At 42.3% G+C, this 27,979-nt stretch overlaps 1 protein-coding gene and 1 long non-coding RNA gene across 5 annotated transcripts in view; one reads left to right on the forward strand and one right to left on the reverse strand.

The window, feature by feature from the left end:
* The window catches only part of LOC130461053 (YTH domain-containing protein ECT2-like), a 45,581-nt gene that overhangs the window by 12,954 nt on the left and 4,648 nt on the right, over positions 1–27,979 (forward strand). For 2 of the 4 annotated variants that reach the window (XR_008921358.1, XM_056828947.1), the window contains one exon: positions 1,196–1,578. The exons of the other annotated variants lie outside the window; for them this stretch is intronic. Coding sequence is in view for 1 of the 2 variants with exons in the window: in XM_056828947.1 (XP_056684925.1) it covers positions 1,196–1,380 (185 nt within the window). In the remaining variant the exon portion in view is untranslated. Of the gene's footprint in view, positions 1–1,195; positions 1,579–27,979 lie in introns of those variants that run through there. 4 annotated transcript variants of the gene reach the window in all.
* LOC130461054 (uncharacterized) lies at positions 792–2,372 on the reverse strand. Its single transcript, XR_008921361.1, has 2 exons — positions 1,673–2,372; positions 792–1,429 (listed from the first exon to the last, which is right to left on the reverse strand). It is a non-coding gene; the product is annotated as an uncharacterized lncRNA (long non-coding RNA).

Here is a 27,979-nt window from a genome sequence, read left to right on the forward strand (position 1 = left end):
ACGCGTGAACAATTTCGCAGCGTGAGGCTTAGGCTAGGGGTTGGAGTCAATACTCAGAATATGAATTGTGTGTTGTGTGTTATTTCACGTCGGACTTGGGCTATATTTATAGAAAAGAGTTTGTGGAAAGATAGAATTGCAGAGCTCTAATCCACAAAGAATTAGGAAAAAAACACGTACCCAGGTAATTCAAGCGCCCAGGCCTGGGCGCCGAAGATTTCGGCGCACAGAGCCAGGCGTTGAAAATAGGGTCTGGGCTGTTTTCTTAGTCAGATTCGGATTCCTGAAATCCGTAGTGTTTGAGACTTAGTCGAGTCTTTTAGTGCGTATCAATTTCATGACAGAATGCGTCTGGGCCCGTTACGAACTCTAGGCTCGTTAGGATTTTAATTAATACGTAACTCTAATTTACGAATCATATTAGGAATAGGATTCTCGCAGTTTTCTATCTCATTTAGGATTTATGTTGGAGTGCAACACCTAATTCTGACAGGTTTCTATCTTTTATGACTTGCCACTTTTAGAAGCTACCCTTTTACGGCAGTTACTATTTTTAGCAGGTTTCCATAAATAGCAGGTTTCTATAAATAGCAGGTTTCGGGTGAAACGAGAAGGGTGATTGAGATTCGTTATTTTATAGGAGATGCGTTGTCAAGTGGAGATTTATGTTTTCATCATCGAACCTTTCCCTTTCGGGAATGGGGACAAAAGTAGGTGTCTACAGATTCCTACATAGGTTGTCTCAAAAAGTAAAGTAAAAAAATAAAAAGTAAATGATATTTACTCGAAAGTAAATTATAAAATCTCAAAAGTAAATTATAAAAATAACTCAAAAGTGTTTGTACAACATAGAAACTCCGAGTACAGAAGTACATTGAGGCCAAAGTGAAGGTTTTCAAACTAAAAATAAACAAACAATACAAAAAGTAAAGATTAACTTACGTGGATTCGAACCCACATCTTTTTGTGCATTTGCCCAATGCTCTGCCGGTTGAGCTATTAGGCTAGTGTTTTTAAATAGAGTCAACAAAAGTAAAGCAAAAGCCCAAAAAAGTAAATCAAAATAGTTCGAAAGTAAATGCTATTTATTTTACAGAATGCCTCAACTATTTTATCAACAATGTCAACCATTTTTTTTTTACCACTTTTGGACTTTGCTTCTTATTTACCTTAGCGTGATTCTGGTTTTTCTCAGATCCAGGACCATTTTTAGAAATCAGAAGCATGATCGATTTCATGATAGTCGTCCTCTATCATGAAGTCATCCTCAAGAGTCAAGAGGGTGAGATCGAAAGAACAGGGAAGCGCCTTTGGCACCAGACATACGGTCAAGGTGTTAGACTGCAGAGAGGCCCGAGACAGCTGCTTAACGGTTTCTGAAGCTAGCCTCAACTGACATGCAATTGGCAGCATATCACCCTATACTGACCTGCAACAACAACTCTGCAGCCATCAGAGACCACCAATCTGTGCAATTGTGTATGTAAATGAAAATATTCAAAAGTAAATTAAAAAATGTCAAAATTAAATTAGAAAATCTCCAAAGTAAATAAAAAAAATTCAAAAGTATTTGTATAACATAGAAACTCTGATTATTGGAGTATATAGGTTAAAGTAAAGGTTTTCAAACTAGAAGTAAATAACATAACACAAAAAGTAAAGATGAGCTTACCTACATGGGATTCGAAATCGACTTTGGATGTTACTTAAGGATGACAACGCAATTTAACCATCAGGAAGAATGCAATTTAACTAAACAAGAACAAATTAAAAGTAAATAAAAACAATACAAAAAGTAAATAAAAATAATACTCCCTCCGTTCCTAAATAAGTGTCACATTTGGGCTCCGGCGCGGTAATTAATAAAATTGTAAAGTGTGTAAGAGTTAATGATTAGGAATGTTTTTTTTGGGGAAAGGATAAAGTAGATAATTGTTTAATTGAATAAAGTACAAATAAAAGTGGATGTGGGGATTGAAAAGTGGAAAAGTGTAGAATGTGCAAGTAAAAGTAATTATGATTTATAGAAAAGTGGGAAAAGTGTATGGAAAAGTGTGAAAATTGTATGAAAAAGTGGGAAAAGTATATGTTCAAAAATAGAAATGTGACACTTATAAGGGAACACCAAAAAAGGAAATGTGACACTTATTTAGGAACGGAGGGAGTATAAAACTAGAAAACTCCGATTATTGGAGTATATAGGTTAAAGTAAAGGTTTTTCAATTAAAATCTAAGAAATAAACAATATAAACTCAAAAAGTAAACAATATAGACTCAAAAGTAAATAAAGAAAACTCAAAAGTAAACAAACCCACGTGGGATTCGAACCCACATCTTTTGTGCTTTTGCACAATGCTCTACCAATTGAGCTAGTAGGCTAGTGTTTTAAATAGAATGAATAAAAGTAAAACAAAAACTCCAAAATTGGTGGAGACGGCAAGAAAGGGTCAGTGAAGCCTATTATCCAACCTGAAGAATATATAACCAGAATGATCCTTTTCTTCTGTGTGTCCTTAGTGTCAGAAGGCTCAAAGATATGGAAATGCTCACTACTCGCCTGCTTTTACCCAAGATGCTCACTCTAACCTGTAACATGAAATAAATACGAGATCAACATACAAACAAGAGGATTTGACTCGATGTCAAATTTCGATGCTTTAATAAAAATGAATTTATTCTAATAGGTGAACAAAACAACAACAGAACAGAATGAAAAAAGTGATAAATCTTGTAAAACAAACATAGGTTTAAGAAATTTGACTCGCATCCCCCTCCGTAATCCTTGACGGTGAAAGCTTATGTTTTTGCTTCATGAATACGAACACCTTCACCATAACCTGAGACAACCTTCAGACTAAGTCTGAACTGTCTGCTTCTTATCCAGCTTGAATTATCAGTGAATTTCAGTTCTCCAAGAGTTCCTACACCTTTCTTTGTCACTTGCACATGTCCAGTTAAAAGGGAGACTCTTTATACATGTATGGACAATTTTGCAACTAGTTTTTCTCAAACATGAGGCACAATAAACTGACTCCGGTTTTAGGTATAGCTGATAACATCTAATTTTTGTCCCTGGAAAAAGCAAATAATAATAATAGTTAGACAGAAAGATCACTACAATCTCAACACCTTCACTTTAATGTTACCTTGGCTGACATTCGCAGCTTGGGGCTATTGCTACAACGACGTTATGAATAGAGGCAGCACCACCAGTAATGGACTTGGTGTTGATAATCACATACTTGTTGTGCCCAGCAAAGTGATCTGATAGTTCACGAAACAAGAAGCTGAACCAGCAACCTATAGTTCACGACTAACATCAGTGAATAACTAGAATAAACTGTACCATATCCGAATGCAGCAACAACCCAAGACCAAAGTCAGGGGATGAAAACATGAACAAACAAAACCGCACTTACAAGCTTAATAGATTTATCTTTTTCCTTTTGGCCATCTTTCCCTTGTTTACGCAGTGGATTACCATGATTATCATCTTCTGTAGACAAGAATCCTAGATGTTGTGAACAACTACATCAGATTTAGATGTAAAAGGCAGCAACGAAGAGAATGAAAAGAACTTGAGGAACAAAGCAACAACCAACCATCGACAAAAATTACCAAGCTAAGAAAACTGAAGAAACAAATAAGATCCAGGAAACGAAAATCATTAAAAGCAACTCAAATTTAATTCCATTATTTGATAAAGAAAACATTAATTGGACCAAAACACAACTGAAAATACTAAAAAAGCCAACCAAATTTCGTTAAAAGAAAAACCTAAATCAATAAAATCGAACAAAAACTTCGAGACCTAATTAATAGTACAAAAACTGAACAAACACGAAAAAAAGAATCAAGAATACCTCGCGAATTTAGAGAGATGAAATTGTACACGAGATGTTGAAGAAGATGAATCGAAGCTGAGTGTTGGTAGTTCTAGAGGATTTGAGGAAGAAGAGATAACACGAGGGAGGAAGAAAAGAGAAAACAGGAGGAAGAGAGAGAAAGAAAATATGAAAGATGGGGAAAAGAGGGAGGTCATTCAGCCGGTTGCAATTACAAAATTACCCTTAGTTGTTTGATTTGGTCGGGTGAGATAAGGGCGTGGGATTAAATTGATCGAAGGCTGAGATTAGTTCTCAGTTCTCATCTTAAGGGGTGGTTCTCACCAGATCCCGATTATATATATATATATATATATATATATATATATATATATATATATATATATATATATATATATATATATATATATATATATATATATATATATATATATATATATATATATAAGATTGTTAATTTATTTTAGAATTAAAAAAAATATTTGTGACACATAGATAAACCAACCAATAAGAAATAAGATTTGTGATTTATTTTAGAATTTAAAAAAATGTGTGTGACACATAGATAAAATAATGGGATGTCATCCAATAGGATGAAAGATATACAATTTATTTTAAAATCAAAAAAATTTAAGTTCGACACAAATAAAAAAACACGAATAAGATTGAAGATTTAAGAATTTTTGGGATACGATTAAATTGACCAATATATATCACATATAAACATATCTCTATATAAATGTAGTAGTAATCTTCTCTACCACACCTAATTTTTTAAATGAAAATTTTGCATTGTGTTTGATATATATTTTTTTAACGAAAAGTACTCATAGATTTATTTTGTGTTTGTTTTTCCATATTTCCACTTTCATTTGTTGCAATCGATTTTCATTTTATGCACAATAGAGTACTCATAAATTTACTAATCATGATAAATTTTATTTGTTCAAAAGCTGCTAGCATGCATGGAAAAATGAGACAACATGAAATTAAAGCACACCCTTTTCTCAACTCTCTAAGGTTAATCCTCCTCTTTTATGAAGCCTAAACCGATAGTAATTCTTTCTATTTGTATAACAATTTCATTAGAGGATTCAGGGAAAAGGGTAAATCTTAGTTATTCCCTCCATTTTTAAATATTTGTCATTTTTTACTTTTTCACCCGTTACAACTCAATATTTAAACGTAAATATCTCCAAATGCGTATGTTAAAAGATTATAGAATTTTATATTGTGAAATCACACATTGAGACGAATAAAACAAGATCTCACACGTGCGATTGTTTTCAATGTATTCTTTAAAAAATAAAATTTAAATTTAAGATAGAAATATGTAATTATATATGCAGTGATAGTAAATGAATTGGTATACATTAAAAATTTAAGATAGAAACATGTTTTAAGAATCAGAATAGGTGATAGAAATCTAGAACGTTTTTTTTTGTATATATTTATATTTTTGTAAATTTTTTCTAAAACTTTTTGTCATTTGTATGTAGATGTTTGAGGAAATTAATCAAATACCTAGATATATATTAAGAAGCTCGTGGTATAATTAATAATATAATTTAGAATATAACTACATTATCCTATCTTGGCATTGAGTACTGTTCCGGTGTTGAAGCGGATGGAACAATGGGCTTCGAATGAAGGCCCCTTTTGAATGTGTTGAAGATCTTGTTAGCTTGAATGAGTGTTGTCCGAATTCACCTGCGCAAAGACAATGTTACTAGCCTCGGGGGTGTTTCCGAGGAAAGCCCCTCCGATGCCTAAGTAAGAACAATGCTCGGATTCTAGAGAGAGAAGTTCTCTAGAGAGTAGTCTTAAGGCAATAAGTTGGACGTACCTTGAGGTTTGAGCCTTGGCGGCCTATTTATAGTGTTTGCATAATAAATGCCCATAGGTCATTTATTGCTATTGGGCCTTGGGCCTTGGTTGATGGCTGAATAGCCTTGGTGGTGGTGGCAGGTTTAATGTTGTTGAATTGAGCCATTTGGCTTTGGACTTAATGGCCCAATTGATATTCAATTGGGAGCCCAAACAACATGCCCCCCAGACCCAGTCCATTTGGAATTAAATGGGTGGGTTTCCAGCTGTAAGAAGTCCAAAGGTTCCCTCTCTATTTTCGAAAATAGAGTGGTTTGAATTCGTAAACGGTTGACAAGTGTTAAGGGGCGAAAGTTGGGCGGTTTTCAGAACGTGGCCTATAAATACCGCACTTCCTTCTTCATTTCGAACTTTGTTCGCTCAAACGTTCATACTTCTTAAGAATTCTGGTGATTCCATTTGGTGTTTTCTTCAGATCTTTGCATATTTGCTGCGAATCCGCCTCGGGACCTGACTTTATTTGTTTCATCGGCATTTTCCGCTTCCGGAGAGGTAATTTGCTTTTTGTTTTCACTTCTTTTTACTTCTACTCTTTTCTGTGTATCCTCGGCGCTTCCCAACTTTTCCATGGCTGGGGAAAGGTGGAAGAAGAAATCCGGTGTGGTGTCCTCCTCAAGTGGTGAGGAGGAGAATAAGGTTGCTTCCGAAGGGCCTAGATCAACGTCTCCCGAGGTTAATGCTGAAGGGGGCTCGGGAAATGAAAACCGTGCTGAATCGAGCCGAGGGGCTGGTGCTACGGGCCGCTTTCCCATTCGCCCATTCTTTCCGAGGCGGTGGGAGGAGGCTGACCCCTTTGGGAGGCTTGCTTATCTGTTTGAGGACAAATCCGAGATAGCGGGCCCGGATGGTGTGGTTGTTGGTGGGAAGTGGTTGGTGGAAGCCAAGCAAGGAAAGTATCATCGGCTCGCCGAAGATTTGTATGGCATTCAGCATGCCTTGGGTTACTGGTGCGAGCTTCCGACGCAGAAGAATGCGAGGGTGACTCGTACTCCTTCGGAGTACATTGCTGTGTACCTCCATCATTTCGACTACGGGCTTCGGTTCCCTTTGGATCCGTTTATCGCTCGTGTGCTGGAGGAATACAACGCTTCTTTGGGCCAGCTGACGCCGAAGTCTATGCGTCATATTGTGGGGTACCGCTGGATGTGTGACTACCTCGGCTATGAGCCGTCAATCGAGGTTTTCAAAGAGATGCACGAGCTGGTTAGGAACGCAAATGCTGAGGCCGGCTGGTGGGCCATAAATAACAAAAACAAGCGGAAAGGCGAGGACCTTTATATGACTGCTTTTCCGTACGTCTCTTCGGTCCATGGGTGGAAGGATCAATGGCTGCTAGTCCGTGTTCCTGTGGATCCGAGGCACCCTCACTATTTTTCGCCTCCGAAGTGGTTCGTGAAGCCGGATCCTTCGATGTCGCGGGTTGGCACTGTTGGCAGAGAGAACCCTGACCACGCCATGCAGCTGGAGTGGTTTAAGGCCAAAACTGCTCGGGAGCCAATGTATTGGCTTCCGAACCTGCAGTACATTACACGGGAGGTCATCCTCGCTGCTGCCGGTCTTAGTAGGATCTACAACAGGGGTGAGGTTTTCTATGCTGAGATCGTGCTTCAGTTGAGGTGTCAACCTCCCTTTTTATTTTTTTGAATCTCATTCTTTTTATCTTCTTTGCGCAGATCAAGGTGAGAAGGCCATCGTTCCCGAGGTGCTCGGTTATCAACTCAACGGTGACGGGGTTCTTACTCGTTGCCCGCCGTACGATTTCAAGAAGCAGAATCCTCGGCAGCCGAAGCTCGAGGATCACGAGTTCTCGGATCACGCTCTCGCACACTTGGGAGACGTTCGAGCTGACCCTTGGGATTCTCAGAACCCTGGAGAGGCTGTTCCGAGGCGGACAGTGCTTCCTGAATTGGTAACTACCTCTGATCTGGTAACGCTGATTAGTTTGTTCATTTTGTTTAGACTTTTGTTCTATGGACTCTCGTGGTCTCGGTTTTGACCCCGTCTTCGGTGTTTGTTTTTTAGGGACCAGAGGTAACAGCTGATGCGCCTGTCATTTCCTCTGCTTCGTCTCCTCCTTCTTGTGCTGCTCTCGAAGTAAGTGATCTTACATCCGTGCTCCTTTTGCCTTCTTTCTTGGCGTTTCGATCGCTTCTCATGTGGTCTTTCTTTTGTAGGAGTCGAAGAAGTTGAAGAAGAGGAAGGCTTCAGGAAGAGAGGCTTCTCCCAAGAGGCATAAGAGAGAGAGGTCCCCTTCGAAGTTGAAGAAGAAAGTTACTTCTTCATCGAAGGTAACTCCTGGTCTGAAGTTCTCGAGTTTTTGAGCCGTCGTCCTTATCTGACTGAGGAAAGAATTCGGCAGGTTGTTGCCGCAGATCCCAGTCTCACCGAGGCAGGTGAATGCTATCTTGCTCGGCAGAAGGAAGAGATGGGTCCACCGAAGAGCCTTCGGAGTAAGCTTCCGCTCCCTGGCCAAAAGTGTGGCGGTTCTGGTACAGGACGAGCCTGTGAACCAACCTATGGCCGAAGAGGTTGCTATACCTTCGCCTCTGAAGCCTTCGATTCCAGTGGGGGGGACTATCGCTGATATTACTCCTATGGTGGAGAAGTTCGAGGTTGACCCCCCTCTTGATTCTACTGAGGTTCCTGGGTCCGAGGACGCCGCTGCGGCCGGACAAGGGGATGATCTGCAAGTTCTCCCGAAGGTGGTAGTCGACCTTACCTCTTCGGGCAATGAGGAAGGTGGTCCCTCAGCCAGCAAGGGTGCTGATTTTGCGGTTCCCGAAAGTGGGGAGCCTGCTCAACAACACGGACTAAAGAGGAAGTTCCGTGAGACTTTAGGCTCTACATCTACCTCGGTGTTGGAGCGTTTGGCTTACCCCTCCTTCGATGTGCCGATCAGGAGGGTTCCTCGGAAGGTGAGGGACACCATGGATTGGTTTGCTCGGGCCTCTGTTCTGGGTGAAGATCCCGAGGCACACCCCGAGTCCATGATTGGCCCTAGTGCTGCAAGGGAGAACATGCTTCGAGGCATCCCTGACTGGCGTGTTCCTGGACAGGAGGCGAACCACCCTACTCAAATGGCTCAGTTTCATTTGAATGAGGTAAACATTACTTCTTTTTCGTGAACTTTGCCTTTATCTTCCTTTAGTATTCATTTTTCTCTTTCATCCTCGTAGGCGCACTTCTGGTCCTCCTTTGCTGCTGAGTGTTAGTATTTTGACAAGGTGAAGCTGGCCAGATTCGAGGAGCGCTACGATCATGACGTTCCTCTTCAGGATGAGAAGGCGAACACTCTCCTTGCCGAGCTTGAAGAAACAAAAGGCTTGGTTGCCGAGTTTACTCGGGAGCAGACGGGCACACTTGAGTTGCTCGGCAAGGGGATTAATGATCTGAGGTCGAAGATGGAGGCTGATGTTCGGGAGCACGAGGCTCTGAAGAAGGAGAAGGCCGAGGAGAAGGCTAGCTTTGAGGCTGCGCTGAAGAGCAAGGTTGCTGTTATTCTGAACCTTCGTGAGAGTGCTCAGAAGTTCACAGCTGCCCTTGAGCGGATTCCCGTGCTTGAGCATGAAGCTGATGAGCTTAAGGCTAAGGTTCTCCAGCTCGAAGCGGAGAAGGCCTTGTTGTATACTGCCGACCAGTGTCGACACCAGTATAGGGAGGGGATCCTCGGTGCTCGTCGGATGTTTTCCAAGCATATGCCTGACTTTAAGTGCACCGAGCATGTGCCACAGTGGCTCGAGGCCAAGGATAAGTTGGTGGAATGTCAGGCTGATAGGGACGATGTTGCCAAGGAGCGTGAAGAAGCTGCCAAGGCGCAGCAAGCTCGGAAGGTCGCCTCGGAAGGTGATACCACTGCTGGCGCCTCTTCGCGATCTGCTCCTCAGGGACATGTTGGTGATGTCCCTTAGGAACTCGGGCAGTCGTCTTCTTCAGAATCGGTCGGTTCCAGTTGAGGACCTTCGAACTTGCGCTTGACTCTCTCCCATTTTGCCTCGGCGCTGCGTTGTACTTTAATTTCTTTTTGCTTTCTTAGTACTTCGGTAGGCCGATGTTTTGTCTGTTGATGGCTGCCGATTTTAGCTTTTTCTTTTGGTCATTTTGCTTTCAATTTTTGAGGACTCCTCGAGCTGTGCCGAGCTTTAGTTGGTATGATTGTATTTGTCCCCCCAAATATTGAATGAAAAATGACTTTGCTGTTTCGTATATTTTTTGTGTTTCCGAAGTATCTGTTTTTGCTTTCGAATCCACCGTTTTGCTAAGTTGTTTCCTTGCTTGCGAGTTCTCCAAATCCGTAGATTTTCTAAGACTCGTTTTGAGTTTTGCTTAGGCTCTACGGGTGGATTCGGTAGCCTTGGACTTTAGTTTTTTATTTCTTTGGAAACATTGGTTTTCTTCTCAGGAGTTTCGCTTTCGAGCTCTTCAGATCAGAGGATCTGTTAAGAGGCTACTTTGAGCTTTTTCACACCTGTGGACGTATTTAGAGTCTGCTTCTGAGCTCTTCAGATCCGTGGATCTGTTAAGAGTCTACTTTTGAGCTCATTAACGCTTGCAGACGTGTTTAGAGTCTGCTTCTGAGCTCTTCAGATCCGTGGATCTGTTAAGAGTCTACTTTTGAGCTCTTTAACGTCTGTTTCCGTTCTTCCGACTTCTTGTGGTTCGAAAACCTCGGCAAGAAGTCGCAAGTCTAACTCTTAGTTATGAGCTTCGGGGATCCTCGGATCTGAGCCTAACTCTTTATAACTATTCGAGAGACCCTGTTGCGAACGGAATTTCCCTGGGTATCGCGAATCCGGGGATTCTGGACGGTACCTTGCGGGTTGGGTTGAGTTAGCTGCTCCTTGGGTTTAGTTCCCAAGGAGTGGCTACCTCGGATTATTTTTAGCTTCGGATTGATCAGATCCGAAGTTGCATGCAAGCATATATTTATATAAAAAAAATGGTAATAGGACAAAAGACATTAGAGATATGTTTAATGAAACACATGGTTGTTAGGTTATGATTCATATGACAGTTCATAAATCATGCGGAAAAACCATAAAGCCAGGAAACATATTATTTACACATAATCATTTAGCATAGTTTAGATGCATACTCTTTGTTGCGTGCCTTCCCTAGCTGCGCCCGAACCGAACAAGAACAAGTCTTTAGGACTCCAAGTGTCGTCCCTCCGTAGATAGTCCACAGCACGTCCGGATCCGCCTTAAGATTGACCAACTAGAATCGCCCTTAAGGTTCTAATATTTTCGGTTAGGTAGGCAAGAATATTGGCTGATTTTTCTGCTTAAAAATCTTAGTTTTGAATACTTAAAACTTGTGTATAAATAATGACCCCTAGGCCTTTATTTATAGAGTTATGGAAAAGGAATCGTAATCCTAGTAGGATACGAATTAATTGAAATTAGAATCCTACATGAATTCTATTTAATTAATTTATCCAATTAGGAATAGAAACTTAATCATACACTAACTCTTGTAGATTTAGGAATCGCGCATGAGCACAAACTCACACACACACGACAGCCACAAGGGCTGCCCATGCGCGTGCGAGCAGCAGCCCACGCAGCGCGGCCCACGCATCCGTGGCCTTGGCGCGCGCTGGGCCTGCCTTGCGGTAGGCCTGGGCGCTGCCTTGGCTGGGCTTGTGGCGCGCGTGCTTGCTGGGCGATGGCCCGGCTTCGTGCTGGGCCTTCGTCCGGCAGGCCTCGTCCGATGCTAATTCGTACGATACGCTTCCGATTAAATTTCCAGTTCCGGAATTTATTTCCGATACGAACAATATTTAATATTTCCGATTCCGGAATTAATTTCCGTTTCGAACAAATATTTAATATTTCCGTTTCCGGAATTATTTTCCGATTCCGGTAATATTTCCGATTCTGACAATATTTCCGTTTCCGGCAATATTTCCGATTCTGGTAATATTTCCATTTCCAATAATATTTTCCGATACGTACCATGTTTCCGTTTCCGGCAACATCTACGACTTGGATAATATTCATATTTCCGATACGATCCATATTTCCGTTTCCGGTAATATCATCGTTTCCGGAGTATTCATTTCTTGCCTGTGACGATCTTAGCTCCCACTGAAACCAAGATCCGTCGGTTCCGAATATTCATAGATGGAGTATTTAATGCCATTAAATACTTGATCCGTTTACGTACTATTTGTGTGACCCTACGGGTTCAGTCAAGAGTAAGTTGTGGATTAATATCATTAATTCCACTTGAACTGAAGCGGCCTCTAGCTAGGCATTCAGCTCACTTGATCTCACTGAATTATTAACTTGTTAATTAATACTGAACCGCATTTATTAGACTTAACATAGAATGCATACTTGGACCAAGGGCATTATTTCCTTCAGTCTCCCACTTGTCCTTAGGGACAAGTGTGCATTTCCTAATTCCTTTGTCGCTCGATGCTTGCTCTTGAACATAAGGTAAGAGTTGTCATCCTTATTATGTCCAGAGGTGTTCCTCGGTTTCAGAGTTCAACTGATCAAATAAACAGATAATCATAGCCTATGATTCATCCGAGCACGGCCATGCATTTCACAGTTTCTAGCTCTCCGAGTGGCCTTGTACAACTTTTAAGCATCTCATCCCGATTTATGGGAGGACAATCCCAATCTTGCGATCTTGAGATTAGACTTCGTTTGATAGGTGATTACCTGAGCGTTGCCTTTATAGCCTCCTTTTACGGTGCGACGGTTGGTCAACGTCAAAGCAACCAGTTCTCAAACAAGTAATCTCAAATCACTCAGGTATTGAGGATTTAGTGTCTAATAATTTAATGAAATTTACTTATGACAGACTTTCATCTCTTACAGTAAAGTTTCATAGGTCTTGTCCGATACTAGTCTTCCCAAAGTAAGTATCTATGCAAATGATTATGACATTGCCATGTCCACATAGTTCAAGAAACAGAACTACTAGTCATCTTGCATTCTAATCGTCTAACGTTTTCTATGCGTCCAATTTTATAGAAAACTCCGATTAGGGACCATTTTCAACCTTTGACATTCAAGTTCACTTGATAGACATTTCTTAGTCACATGACTGGTCCTGACAGTCTATCTTGAATATATCGTCAAGTTGAAGGGACTCATCATTTAATAAACCACAAATTAAATGGAAAAATGAATTCCTTTCATTTATTGTGAATGATTAACCAATAATGTTTTACAAAGATTTAAACTCTAAAACTTTAAAACATTAAACAGAGACATCAAAGCCATTCTCCAATATGCTTGATTCCCATAGCTGCAGTGTGCGAGTTGTGCTTCGCTTGCGGCAGAGGTTTAGTTAATGGATCTGATATGTTGTCATCAGTTCCAATTTTGCTTATCTCGACTTCTTTTCTTTCAACGAACTCTCGTAGAAGGTGAAATCTACGAAGTACATGCTTGACTCTCTGGTGGTGTCTAGGCTCTTTTGCCTGTGCAATAGCTCCGTTATTATCACAATACAGGGCTATTGGTCCTTTAATGGAGGGGACTACACCTAGTTCTCCTATGAACTTCCTTAGCCATATAGCTTCCTTTGCTGCTTCATGTGCAGCAATGTACTCCGCTTCAGTTGTAGAATCCGCAATGGTGCTTTGCTTAGCACTTTTCCAGCTTACTGCTCCTCCGTTGAGGCAGAAGACAAACCCAGACTGTGATCTGAAATCATCTTTGTCGGTTTGGAAACTTGCGTCCGTATAGCCTTTAACAATTAATTCATCATCTCCACCATAGACCAGGAAGTCATCTTTGTGCCTTTTCAGGTACTTCAGAATATTCTTGGCAGCAGTCCAATGCGCCTCTCCTGGGTCTGACTGGTATCTGCTCGTAGCACTGAGTGCGTACGCAACATCCGGGCGTGTACATATCATAGCATACATTATTGAACCAATCAATGATGCATATGGAATCCCATTCATTCGTCTACGCTCATCAAGTGTTTTTGGGCACTGAGTCTTGCTTAGAGTCATTCCATGAGACATGGGTAGGTAGCCTCGCTTGGAGTCCGCCATCTTGAACCTATCAAGCACCTTATTGATATAAGTGCTTTGACTAAGTCCAATCATCCTTTTAGATCTATCTCTGTAAATCTTGATGCCCAATATGTACTGTGCTTCTCCTAGATCCTTCATCGAAAAACATTTCCCAAGCCAAATCTTGACAGAGTTCAACATAGGAATGTCATTTCCGATAAGCAATATGTCGTCGACATATAATACTAGGAAAGCAATTTTGCTCCCACTGACCTTCTTGTATACACAAGATTCGTCCGCGTTCTTGATGAAACCAAAGTCACTGACTGCTTCATCAAAACGTATATTCCAGCTCCTGGATGCCTGCTTCAATCCGTAGATTGACTTCTTTAGCTTGCATACCTTTTTAGCATTCTTTGGATCCTCAAAACCTTCAGGCTGTGTCATAAACACAGTTTCTGTTAAAACGCCGTTTAAGAAAGCAGTTTTGACATCCATCTGCCATATTTCGTAATCGTAATATGCAGCGATTGCTAACATTATTCGAATAGACTTTAGCATTGCAACTGGTGAAAAGGTTTCATCGTAATCCACACCGTGGACTTGCCTGTAACCTTTTGCAACCAATCTAGCTTTGAAAACTTCAAGTTTCCCATCCTTGTCCTTTTTCAGTTTGAAAACCCATTTGCTTCCAATGGCTTGGTAGCCATCTGGCAAATCGACCAAATCCCATACTTGGTTTTCAGACATGGAGTCTAATTCAGATTGCATGGCTTCTTGCCATTGCTTGGAGCTAGGGCTCGTCATAGCTTGCTTGTAAGTCGCAGGTTCATCACTTTCAAGTAATAGAACGTCATAGCTCTCGTTCGTCAAAATACCTAAGTACCTTTCCGGTTGAGATCTATATCTTTGCGATCTACGCGGGGTAACATTTCTAGATTGACCATGATTCTCACCAGATTCTTCTAAAGATCTCTGAGTTTCATCTTGAATGTCATCTTGAGCATTCTCTAGAGTTTGTTGTTCGACTCGAATTTCTTCGAGGTCTACTTTTCTCCCACTTGTCATTTTGGAAATGTGATCCTTCTCCAAAAAGACACCATCTCGAGCAACAAACACTTTGTTCTCAGATGTATTGTAGAAGTAATACCCCTTTGTTTCCTTTGGATAGCCCACAAGGATACATTTGTCAGATTTTGGATGAAGTTTGTCTGAAATTAATCGTTTGACGTATACTTCACATCCCCAAATCTTAAGAAAAGACACATTTGGAGGCTTTCCAAACCATAATTCGTATGGAGTCTTTTCGACAGCTTTAGACGGAGCTCTATTTATAGTGAGTGCAGCTGTATTTAGTGCATGTCCCCAAAATTCTAATGGAAGTTCGGCCTGACCCATCATTGACCTGACCATGTCTAGCAAGGTTCTGTTCCTCCGTTCTGACACACCGTTCCATTGTGGTGTTCCAGGAGGAGTCAATTCTGATAGAATTCCACATTCTTTCAGATGGTCATCAAATTCATAGCTCAGATATTCACCGCCTCTATCAGACCGCAGTGCCTTAATCTTCTTGCCTAATTGATTCTCTACTTCACTCTGAAATTCCTTGAATTTGTCAAAGGATTCAGACTTATGCTTCATTAGGTAGACATAACCATACCTACTGAAGTCATCAGTGAAAGTGATAAAGTAGCTGAAACCACCTCTAGCATTTGTACTCATTGGTCCACATACATCTGTATGGATTAAACCCAATAGTTCATTTGCTCTTTCTCCAACTTTAGAGAAAGGTTGCTTTGTCATTTTGCCAAGTAAACATGATTCGCATTTACCATAATCCTCTAAGTCAAATGGTTCTAGAATTCCTTCCCTTTGAAGTCTTTCTAAGCGTTTCAAGTTTGTATGGCCTAATCGACAATGCCACAGATAGGTGAGATCTGAATCATCCTTTTTGGCCTTTTTGGTATTTATGTTATATACTTGTTTGTCGTGATCTAATAAATAAAGTCCATTGACTAATCTAGCAGATCCATAAAACATCTCTTTAAAATAAAACGAACAACTATTGTCTTTTATTATAAAGGAAAATCCCTTAGCATCTAAGCAAGAAACTGAAATGATGTTTTTAGTAAGACTTGGAACATGGAAACATTCTTCCAGTTCCAAAACTAGCCCGGAGGGCAACGACAAATAGTAAGTTCCTACAGCTAATGCAGCAATCCGTGCTCCATTTCCCACTCGTAGGTCGACTTCACTCTTGCTTAACTTTCTACTTCTTCTTAGTCCCTGTGGATTGGAACATAAGTGTGAGCCACAACCTGTATCTAATACCCAAGAAGTTGAATTAGCAAGTATACAGTCTATAACGAAAATACCTGAAGATGGAACGACTGTTCCGTTCTTCTAATCTTCCTTTAGCTTCAAGCAATCTCTCTTCCAATGCCCCTTCTTCTTGCAGTAGAAGCATTCGGATTCAGAAGTGGGTTGACTGACCTTCCTCTTTGCAGATTTGGCGCCAGTTTGCTTAGTTGGGCTGGCCTTGTTGCCACCTTTCTTAGCATTCCTCTTCTTTCCAGATTTCTTGAACTTGCCCCCACGCACCATAAGCACATCCTGCTTATCACTTTTGAGCGTCTTTTCAGCGGTCTTCAGCATACCGTGAAGCTCAGTGAGCGTTTTGTCCAGACTATTCATACTGTAGTTCAGTTTGAACTGATCATACCCGCTATGAAGAGAATGGAGGATGGTGTCTATAGCCATTTCCTGAGAAAATTGCTGATCCAGCCGACTCATATTCTCAATGAGTCCAATCATTTTGAGAACATGTGGACTTACGGGCTCGCCTTTCTTAAGCTTGGTCTCAAGAATTTGCCTATGAGTCTCGAATCTTTCGACTCGAGCCAGATCTTGGAACATGTTCTTCAACTCACTGATGATTGTGAAAGCATCTGAGTTGATGAACGTTTTCTGCAGATCCGCACTCATGGTGGCGAGCATTAGACATTTCACATCCTTGTTGGCATCAATCCAACGATTGAGGGCTGCCTGAGTGACCCCGTCGCCTGGAGCTTCGGGCATCGCCTCATCTAGGACATACTCCTTTTCTTCCTGCATAAGAACTATTTGCAAGTTCCTTTGCCAGTCAAGGAAGTTTTTCCCGTTCAACTTCTCCTTTTCGAGAATTGATCGAATGTTGAATGAATTGTTGTTTGCCATATTAAAAACTACAATTGAAAAGAATAAACAAATAAATAACCATTCACAGTTTCTCTTAATAAACTTAAATTCTAGCATACATGCATAATTCAATGTTTATTAAGCATTTTATTCAAATTATGTGTTCCGGCAGGTGTGAATAAAATGATTCCAAGATCCTAAAATCATTGAAGAACTAAGCACAGTTTGTCGACTTAATCCTAGAACATCTTAGGTAAGCAAAAGCCTTTTGCTAATAGTCTAGAAACTATTCTTGGTTGATAGGTACGTCTAAGAACTTATTAGGTAAACCTATCGAATTTGCCACGACATAAAAGGACTCCTTACTTATATCGTTGAGTTTCACCAAAACTAACATGTACTCACAATTATTTGTGTACCTTGCCCCTTTAGGACCAATAAGTAACACCTCGCTGAGCGAAAACTATTACTAGATTGATGTAAAGGATATCCAAGCAAGTGTATATTTTGGCATGGCACCTTTTAACTCAATTTTTTTTAAGTTTGGAACTTAAGGCTCTTACTATGTTGGTTAGATTTTAAGTGAACTAAAATCCTTAATCATGCAACATAATCAAGCTTTTGATCTCATGCATTTTAAGACATATTTAAAGCAATAAATAACTTAAAACATGCATAAGATATTTGTGATCTAGTATGGCCCGACTTCATCTTGAAGCTTTGACTTCAAAGTCCGTCTTGAAAATCTCCGTGGGAGGCACCATTTTCTTCAAATAGGATAAGCTATAACTAATTACAACTATTTGATGGTTCGCAGACCATATTTGAATTGAAAAATAACTTTGGTACTTTAGACCAATTACATTCAAATTAATGGTACGCAGACCATATTTTCTATCCTATTTGGGCCATACTAGTCACTTCATAACCTGCAAAACAGTACATATACAATATATACCATTCACCCATTCATTATCATGAATGGCCCACATAGCTGGTTAGTAAAACACATTATGCATCACGTAAACATTTGCAGCAATTAATCAAGGGCACCAATAATCTACCAATTATTCAGTCCTTATTAATTCTAATCAAGTTGTTTTAACCTTAAGGATTTGTAGACCTAATCAAGAGTTTATGACTAAAAAGCGCTCCCACTTAAACCAATAAATTCATATGCTTTACCAATTTTAAACATAAAAATGTATTTCTAGTCCAACCGGAAACATACAAATTTAATTAAAATTTAAAGCTCATATCAATTTATAATTGAATCCAAAAATTTAATTTAATTTCAGTCGTATTTAAAATAATTCATGATTTTAATTTTAGTAAAATAATTAGAATAAATAACATTTATTATAATTATAATATTCAAAATTAAAATCCAAGAAAATAATTCAAATTATTAATTTTAAAATCAATTAAAATTACGTGAACTGAAATTTTCAAATTAAACATTCAAAACGATCTAATCGTAACGCAAACATCCTACGCGTTGCACGCCCATGGGCCGTACGCACACAGCCATTGCTGGCCATGTGCGCGCAGCCCATGCGCTCGTCGCATAGCTGCTGCTTCCCTATCGCAAGCCTCCGCACACATTGTGCTCGCTGCGCGCGCCAGCGCTCATCGCACGCGAGCTATCGCTCGCAGTGCGCGCGCGCGACATCGCTCGCTGGGCGCGCGACATCGCTCGCTGGGCGCGCGAGCCAACGCTCGCTGGGCGCGCGACATCGCTCGCTGGGCGCGCGACATCGCTCGCTGGGCGCGCGACATCGCTCGCTGTGCGCGCGAGCCATCGCTCGCTGGGCGGGCGACATCGCGCGCTGTGCGCGCGAGTAATGCTGGGCGCAGCGCTCGTGGCACGCGAGCTTGCGCTCGCTGCGCGCGAGGTTGCGCGCTCTTGTGCGAGGCAGCGCGCGTTGTGGCGCAGCTCGCTTGCTGCCCACACGCGACTGCCTTGGCTCGCTCTTCGCCCATGCCCATTCGTTCATTGCTCGTGGCACACGACACAAGGCAGGGCTGCTGCCTTGTGCTCGTGCACTACGCCCTTGCTCATTGCATTCGTGCCGCACGGGCGACGAGCTCCCTTGCTCGTCGTCGCATGCCCGCATTATACAACACCCCTTAAGGGTAACACGAAGCGTCCATTGCTTCGTGCGTGCAAGTTATATGAACGAATCGCATAAAAATTTAAAATTTATATTTAAAATTAATGACAAATTAATAAATATTATTAATTTCATAATTTTAGGGCGAAAAAATCGAAAATTTATTATCCAATTGATTTCCGATTGTTATGGATTCAAGTCTAGGTCATAAAAATTTAAAATTTATCGTAAATTTACAATTTTTATGGTGGTTTTTAATCATAGGTTTCTAATTAAATTACAATTAATTATGAAAATCAAATTAATTCTAAATTATTCTAATTTTCAACAAATTAATCATAATTAATAATTAGATTGCATAATTAACAAGACTAGGCATTCAAACTTGTTAAACATATGCAGTAGGTCAATCAAAAATTCAAGATTTATCAACAAGAATCGCAAATATTTAATTTAACATCTTAAATTTACGAAATTTTGCATTCGAAAAACTAAAACCTTCGAAAAGTCATAGTTAGGCTTCGAATTTGAGAATTCTGGGTTCGGCAGAAAAATACTGTTTTTGTCAAAATTTTAGAATGCCTTTTACATGCGGAATTGACACAAAAATTACTCGATTTGGATGAGTAACGAAGAAACTGCCGAAAAACTGCGTACGTATAATTAAATAAACGCAATTTGCAATTAATTAACAATTACGAAAATTAATCACCCCTTTTAATTCTTGCAATTTTGTAATATTTAACCATGTTCATGCAATTTAGATTATGAAAATAATAAGGGGCTCGTGATACCACTGTTAGGTTATGATTCATATGACAGTTCATAAATCATGCGGAAAAACCATAAAGCCAGGAAACATATTATTTACACATAATCATTTAGCATAGTTTAGATGCATACTCTTTGTTGCGTGCCTTCCCTAGCTGCGCCCGAACCGAACAAGAACAAGTCTTTAGGACTCCAAGTGTCGTCCCTCCGTAGATAGTCCACAGCACGTCCGGATCCGCCTTAAGATTGACCAACTAGAATCGCCCTTAAGGTTCTAATATTTTCGGTTAGGTAGGCAAGAATATTGGCTGATTTTTCTGCTTAAAAATCTTAGTTTTGAATACTTAAAACTTGTGTATAAATAATGACCCCTAGGCCTTTATTTATAGAGTTATGGAAAAGGAATCGTAATCCTAGTAGGATACGAATTAATTGAAATTAGAATCCTACATGAATTCTATTTAATTAATTTATCCAATTAGGAATAGAAACTTAATCATACACTAACTCTTGTAGATTTAGGAATCGCGCATGAGCACAAACTCACACACACACGACAGCCACAAGGGCTGCCCATGCGCGTGCGAGCAGCAGCCCACGCAGCGCGGCCCACGCATCCGTGGCCTTGGCGCGCGCTGGGCCTGCCTTGCGGTAGGCCTGGGCGCTGCCTTGGCTGGGCTTGTGGCGCGCGTGCTTGCTGGGCGATGGCCCGGCTTCGTGCTGGGCCTTCGTCCGGCAGGCCTCGTCCGATGCTAATTCGTACGATACGCTTCCGATTAAATTTCCAGTTCCGGAATTTATTTCCGATACGAACAATATTTAATATTTCCGATTCCGGAATTAATTTCCGTTTCGAACAAATATTTAATATTTCCGTTTCCGGAATTATTTTCCGATTCCGGTAATATTTCCGATTCTGACAATATTTCCGTTTCCGGCAATATTTCCGATTCTGGTAATATTTCCATTTCCAATAATATTTTCCGATACGTACCATGTTTCCGTTTCCGGCAACATCTACGACTTGGATAATATTCATATTTCCGATACGATCCATATTTCCGTTTCCGGTAATATCATCGTTTCCGGAGTATTCATTTCTTGCCTGTGACGATCTTAGCTCCCACTGAAACCAAGATCCGTCGGTTCCGAATATTCATAGATGGAGTATTTAATGCCATTAAATACTTGATCCGTTTACGTACTATTTGTGTGACCCTACGGGTTCAGTCAAGAGTAAGTTGTGGATTAATATCATTAATTCCACTTGAACTGAAGCGGCCTCTAGCTAGGCATTCAGCTCACTTGATCTCACTGAATTATTAACTTGTTAATTAATACTGAACCGCATTTATTAGACTTAACATAGAATGCATACTTGGACCAAGGGCATTATTTCCTTCAATGGTGCCAGTGGCTTTCCTCTTCTCATTAAAATTACTCGTTAAACTTACTTGGATTACAAAGGGGTAATACAAAATATTTCTTGAGAACATCGGCATTCCAATGGTTCTTCAAGATTGTTCCGTCTAACTGTTTAAGCATAAAGGTGCCAGTCCTTTTTTCGGAGTGGATGATGTATGGCCCTTCCCATGTTGCCGAGAGCTTCCCATGGATCCTTCCCTTTTGAACTGCCGCAGCATTCCTGAGCACTAGGTCGCCGACCTTTAGAGGTCTGGCATTGACTCTTCGGTTGTAGTGCTTGCTAATCCTCTGCTGGTAAGCTGCGTTGAGAGTTCTGGCTTCGTCCCGAGCTTCATCTAGTAGATCCAAGGCTTCGGTCAGAAGTTGATCATTGCTTTGTCTGTGGGTTCCATCATACTTGTTGTATTCTTGGACCCTCAAGCTTTCTGTTCCGATTTCTACAGGGATGACAGCTTCGGAACCGTATACCAAGTGGAAGGGCGTTTGTCCCGTGGCTTCTTTCTCGGTGGTCCGAAGGGACCAGAGTGTTCCAGGGAGCTCTTCCAGCCACTTACTCTTTTCTTCCTCGACTCTTTTCTTGAGTGCGTTGAGTATGAGCTTGTTCGCGGCTTCGGCTTGGCCGTTGCTCTGAGGGTGGCATACCGCCGAGTAAGCGAGGTGGATACCGAACTGTTTGCACCACGTTTGCAGTGGTGTGTTGTCGAACTGCTTTCCATGGTCGAAGACCATTAGTCTCGGTATACCGAACCTTGTGATGATGTTTTGCCAGATGAATTTGCGGACTTGTGGCTCAGTGATGGACGAAACTGCTTCGGCTTCAATCCACTTGCTGAAATAATCGACTCCGACAATCAACCATTTCTTTTGGTTCACAGCCGAGGGGAATGGACCGATGATGTCCAAGCCCCATTGTGCAAATGGCAAGGGGTAGAGTGTTGATTGCAAGGTCTGAGCTGGCTGATGGATTGTTGGTGCGAACTTCTGGCATTTCTCGCATTTTCTTGTCAGCACTTTTGCCTCGGAAACCATGGTGGGCCACCAGAACCCGGCCCTTAGTGCCTTGTGTGCCAATGCCCTGCCTCCGATGTGGTTCCCACATATGCCGAGGTGGATTTCCCTTAGGATGTAATCGGCGTCAGTTGGGCCGACACATTTCAGCAGTGGGGCTGAGAATGACCTTCTCATGAGCTCTCTGTTGGCGTCAATGATGAACCTTTGGTTGAATCTCTTCAACTTTCTTGCTTGCAGCTTGTCTTCGGGAAGTTCTCCCCTTTCCTTGTATGCAATGACTGCGTCCATCCAGCTTGGTTTGGGACGTAGGTTGCAGACTGTGAGGGGTGGCATGTCAATGCTTCTTTCTTGGTGTACTTCCACATGGACCGACCTGTTTAGGTCGATGAGCGTTGAGCTTGCAAGTTTGGACAGTGCATCCGTTGTGTGTTCTGGCCTCGGGGAATTAGGATGACTTCGAAGGATCTTAACTTTGACGTTAAGGATTTAATTTTTGCTAGGTAGGCTGTCATACTTGGCCATTTGGCCTCATACTCCCCTTGGATTTGGTTGGCTACGAGCTGAGAATCGTTTTTGAGGCAAACATGTTCGGCCTCCAGAGATAAGCATAGCTCTATCCCTGCGATTGCGGCCTCATATTCGGCCTCATTGTTGGTTGCTTTGAAACCGAACTTCAGGGCATATTCGATGCTTTTTCCTACTGGAGGTATCAACACCACTCCGGCTCCCGAGCCGTTCACTGTGGAAGATCCGTCAGTGTATACTTCCCATGTTCTCTTGGTGTCATCCAACATTTCCTGATATGAGCATTCGGCCAAGAAGTCAGCGAGCGCTTGTGCTTTGATGGCGGTCCTCGGCTGATACTTGATGGCGAACTCAGATAGCTCGAAAGCCCATGCAGCCAATCTTCCCGACCTCTCTATTTTGTCTAGCACTTTTTCCAGTGGTTGGTCAGTTAGCACCACTACTTGATGAGAATCGAAGTAGGGTCTAAGCTTTCGGGCTGCCACCACCACTGCGTATGCTACTTTTTCAATGAGTGGGTACCGAGTCTCAGCATCTGTTAGGGTTCGGCTGGTGAAGTAGATTGGCTGTTGCTTTTTCTCTTCTTCTCGTAGGAGTACCGCACTTACTGTCCCGGGGCTAACTGCGACGTATAAGTATAGGGTTTCCCCCTCCTTCGGCCTGGGTAGTGTCGGCAGTTGGGCCAGGTGAGCCCTGAGCTGTTGGAATGCATCTTTCTACTCTTGTTCCCACGTTAGCTCAGGGTCCGCCTTCCTCGAGACGCCTTTCTTTTTGGCAGGCTCTGCTTCTCCTCCTGGGAGGGTTTTTGGTTTGAGAGCTTTGAAGAAGGGTAACCCTTTGTCCGAGGCTTTCGATATGAATCTTGAAAGTGCGGCTAACCTGCCTGTTAACCTTTGCACGTCTCTCTTCGTCTTTGGCTCGGGTAGGTCTAACGCGGCCTCGACCTTGTCCGGGTTTGCATCAATTCCCCTTTCGCTCACCATGAATCCGAGGAACTTTCCTGCTTTAACCCCGAAGACACACTTCTTCGGGTTCAGCTTCATCTTGTACTTCCTCAGGTTGGCGAAAGTTTCGGCCAAATCTTTGATGTGATCCTCCTCCTTCACACTTTTCACTATGGAATCGTCCACATAGACTTCGACGTTCCTTCCTTTTTGATCGGTGAAGACGTGATCAACTAACCTTTGGTAGGTGGCCCCGGCATTTTTCAATCCGAAGGGCATCATTCTATAGTTGAACACTCCCGCGCTTGTGATGAAGGCGGTTTTTGCTCTATCGTCGGGGTGCATGAATACTTGATGGTACCCTGAAAAGGCGTCCATGAAGCTAAGCAATGCATGGCCACTGGTGGAGTCCACTAGCTGATCTATCCTCGGGAGGGGATAGCAGTCTTTCGGGCAGGCTCGATTCAAATCCGTGAAGTCGACGCACATGCGCCACGAGCCGTTGGCTTTCTTGACCATGATCACGTTGGCCAGCCACTTGGGGTACATGCATGGCTCAATGAAGCCTGCTTCTTGTAGCTTCCTCACCTCTTCGGCAATAGCTTTGTTTTTCTCCGAGGAGTAGTTTCTCTTTTTCTGTTTGACTGGTCGGGCCTCGGGGTTGACATCCAGCTTATGACAGATCATCTCCGGATCTATCCCTGGCATATCGGCTGCCGACCATGCGAAAATGTCTTTGTGATCCCTCAGCAACTAGATCAGATCGATTCGGAGCCCCGAGCTCAGGCCTCTGCCTATTCAGACACTTCTGTCTGAATCATCTTCCAGGGGAATGTCTTCCATTTCCTTATCTGGTTCGGGAGAAAGGGTTTCTGGCCGAGCATCAACCTCGGCGGGTTTTACCAGACTGCTCGGGCCATCCTTTCTCCTCTTTGCATCGTTTTCCTCTTTTGGGGGGCTACTTTTCTCATCCTCATCTCTAGGACTGTCTCCTAGCTTCGGTTTTCGGATGACAGTGTGACAGGTTGACCTTGCCACCTCCTGGTCACCTTTTATCCGCTCGGCGAAGCCTGCGTCCGAGATGTACATCATCATCTGGTGGTACGTGGATGGGACTGCTTGTATCTTGTGAATCATGGTTCGTCCCATGATGACGTTATACACCGAATCGCAGTCCATCACTAAGAATTCCTCTCGGACGTTTCTTGCCGCCAGGCCTTGGCCTATAGTAACGGGAGAGTGATCTTTCCACGCGGAATGGCTGCGGATCCGTTGAAGCCGATCAGCGGGTAACTGACCTTAGTTAGAGACTCTTCTCCTTCTTCAAGGATGAGCTGCTCGAAGCAGTTTCTGAAGATGATGTTGACGGCACTCCCTCCATCTACCAGTACCCTGTGAACGTTGTGGTTGTTGAGATCCATTTCAATTACCAACGGGTCGTCGTGCTTGTACTGGGTTACGAGGCAATCATCGGCACTAAAAGTCATGTTCGGGGGTGTAGGCTGGTTCTCCCCTATAGTGTTGAAGTTGACTCGGTGAGAGAGAGCCCTCAAGTGTTGCTTGCTGGCGTGGCCGGATCTTTGGCCTCCGAACACCACGAGAATTGGTTTTTTCTTTTGCCCTTCGGTCTCATGGACTCTTCTCTGGACTTGCTCTTGTAGTTTTCCAGACGTTGCTTTCTCTTTTTCTTCCCTCTCCGTTCTTCGGTCGAGCAAGTATTGCTTTAAATAGCCTCGGCGGATCAGGTCCTCGATGTTGTCCTTCAGCGAGTTGCATTCCTTGGTGGTATGGCCGAAGTCATCGTGGAACTCACACCGCTTGTTCTTGTTCCTACGGAGGGGGTTTAACCTGAGCTTGTCTGCCAGCTTCCACTTTTCATCATCCTTGTGGAGGCTGAAGATTTCTCTTTGGGATGTGGTGAGTGGAGTGTAATTGGTGTATTTGGGTTGAAATTCACCCTTCTTCCCATCTTTCTTTGGGCTTGCTTCTCTCGCACCCACCTTCTCTTTCCCCTTTCTTGAGTTGCCCTCGGGCTTACTCTGATTCATCTTGGTATCCCTCGTATCCGAGGGGTTCCTCAGCCTTGCTGCTGCCTTATTGAATTCTTCCGTTCTGATGAACGCATCCGCCATTTGAAGTACGTCAGCTATCTTGGAGGGGTTTTTCATTGACAGTTTATCCCGGAATTTCCCCTCCCGAAGTGTGTGCTTCAAGGAGAATATTGCTACATCTGGCTGCAGATTGGGGATGTTGGTTGATTCTTTCATGAACCTGGCCATGAAGTCTCGGAGACTTTCATCTCAATCCTGTTGTATGGAGGTCAGTTCTGCGGTAGTTCGTTCGGGGCGATTATTGCTCACGAATTGTACGCAGAACCTCTTCTTTAGCTTCTTCCAGCTTTTGATCGATCCCTTCGGCAGCGACCTGAACCATTCCCCTGCAACTCATGTCAGCGTGGTTGTGAAGTATTTGCACCAACAAGCCTCGGAGTAGGGGGCTCAGGAACATTTGCTGCTCGTAAGAGATGACATGATCCCTCGGATCCGTAATCCCGCTAAATGTTAAGTGTGCTGGTAGCCTCACTTTGGGAATTTCCTCCATAACAATATCATTCGAGAACGGGGAAGATGTTGGGGTCATGATCCTCTTCCCTAGCCTCGCCCTGAAACCATCGCTCCTCGAGTTTCCTTTGTGGGATTGTTCGGGGGCGTGTAGGGGGCTAGGGGTTCGATCACTCCTCCTTCTCCTTCTTGACTGGCCACTGGCTTCGGTTTGCCTACTGGACCTGCTGGGGATGCCCAGCCTATCATGGACCGAAGGGCGCAATCTGCTATGTACCGAGCTTCGGATCCGAGTGCGGTCACTCGCTCCGCTTAGGAGAGCTTGCGGTGTTGGGGATGGTGTTTCAAACCATTCTGGTTGATGTTCTGCCCTCTGTTGCGTATCCCATGTACTCTCTCTCCATCTTGTCGTTAGGTGCGTTCCCGATATTGTAGGGAGAGTGCGTTCGGGTCCCGCAGCATCCTCGTTAGGTGGTGGCCTATTAAGCAGGAGTTGTCGCCTGATTCTCCTCGCTTCTCGGCGGTCCGCTGCCTGTGTCTGCTCTTTCTCATTGAAGAGGTAGTTTTGCATGATGGTCATGGCTGCGGCAAGTTCTTCTCGAGAGGGGAGTGGGGGTCTGCTGGTTGTTGCGGCGGTGGCCCTTGTCGGCTGTGATCTCGCCACTGAGTGCAGTTGTTCCCCTTCATCGGATTCCGAATCCGTTTGAACAAGGACATCGTTCTGGTTGTCATTGTTGGGAATTTCCATTTCTTACGTGAAAAATAGGGTGTTTTTCGAGGCTTTAAAGTATTCTTCCCCACAGACGGCGCCAAATTATTCCGGTGTTGAAGCGGATGGAACAATGGGCTTCGAATGAAGGCCCCTTTTGAATGTGTTGAACATCTTGTTAGCTTGAATGAGTGTTGTCCGAATTCACCTGCGCAAAGACAATGTTACTAGCCTCCGGGGTGTTTCCGAGGAAAGCTCCTCCGATGCCTAAGTAAGAACAATGCTCGGATTCTAGAGAGAGAAGTTCTCTAGAGAGTAGTCTTAAGGCAATAAGTTGGACGTACCTTGAGGTTTGAGCCTTAGCGGCCTATTTATAGTGTTTGCATAATAAATGCCCATAGGTCATTTATTGCTATTGGGCTTTGGGCCTTGGTTGATGGCTGAATAGCCTTGGTGGTGGTGGCAGGTTTAATGTTGTTGAATTGAGCCATTGGGCTTTGGACTTAATGGCCCAATTGATATTCAATTGGGAGCCCAAACAAGTACTATATAGTATAATTTATTTTTACCCTCCAAAAAACATTTCATGGAGTAAAACTTTAGGGTAGATTATCAATGTGATGTGAAAAGTTAGAATTTTCAATGTGATGTGAAAATTAGAATTTTCACGATAGATTTTAGTACAATTGTTATATTTTTTGTTATAGTGCAACATAAGATAGATTTATAATTGCTATATGGCAACCTAAAGAGTTGTAATTACATGATGTTTTTTAGTACTTCCTACTACATATATTTTAAATATTGTATTACTAATTTTTATAATCAAAATATTTACTATGTAGATATTGTAGAGAAAAATAATAAAACAAAGGGTACAAAAGCTTATTTAGGAAAAGTCAAGCAAAAATTAAGACGTTAAAAGATGATATTATTATAGTATTTTATTATTCATACTTAAAACTTATAAGTTTGTACTACATAAAATCATAAATATTCTCTTGATACATTATTGATATGTGTATTTTATAT

Source organism: Spinacia oleracea, chromosome 5 (genome assembly GCF_020520425.1).
Source record: "Spinacia oleracea cultivar Varoflay chromosome 5, BTI_SOV_V1, whole genome shotgun sequence".
NCBI classification, from domain to species: Eukaryota; Viridiplantae; Streptophyta; class Magnoliopsida; order Caryophyllales; family Amaranthaceae; genus Spinacia; species Spinacia oleracea.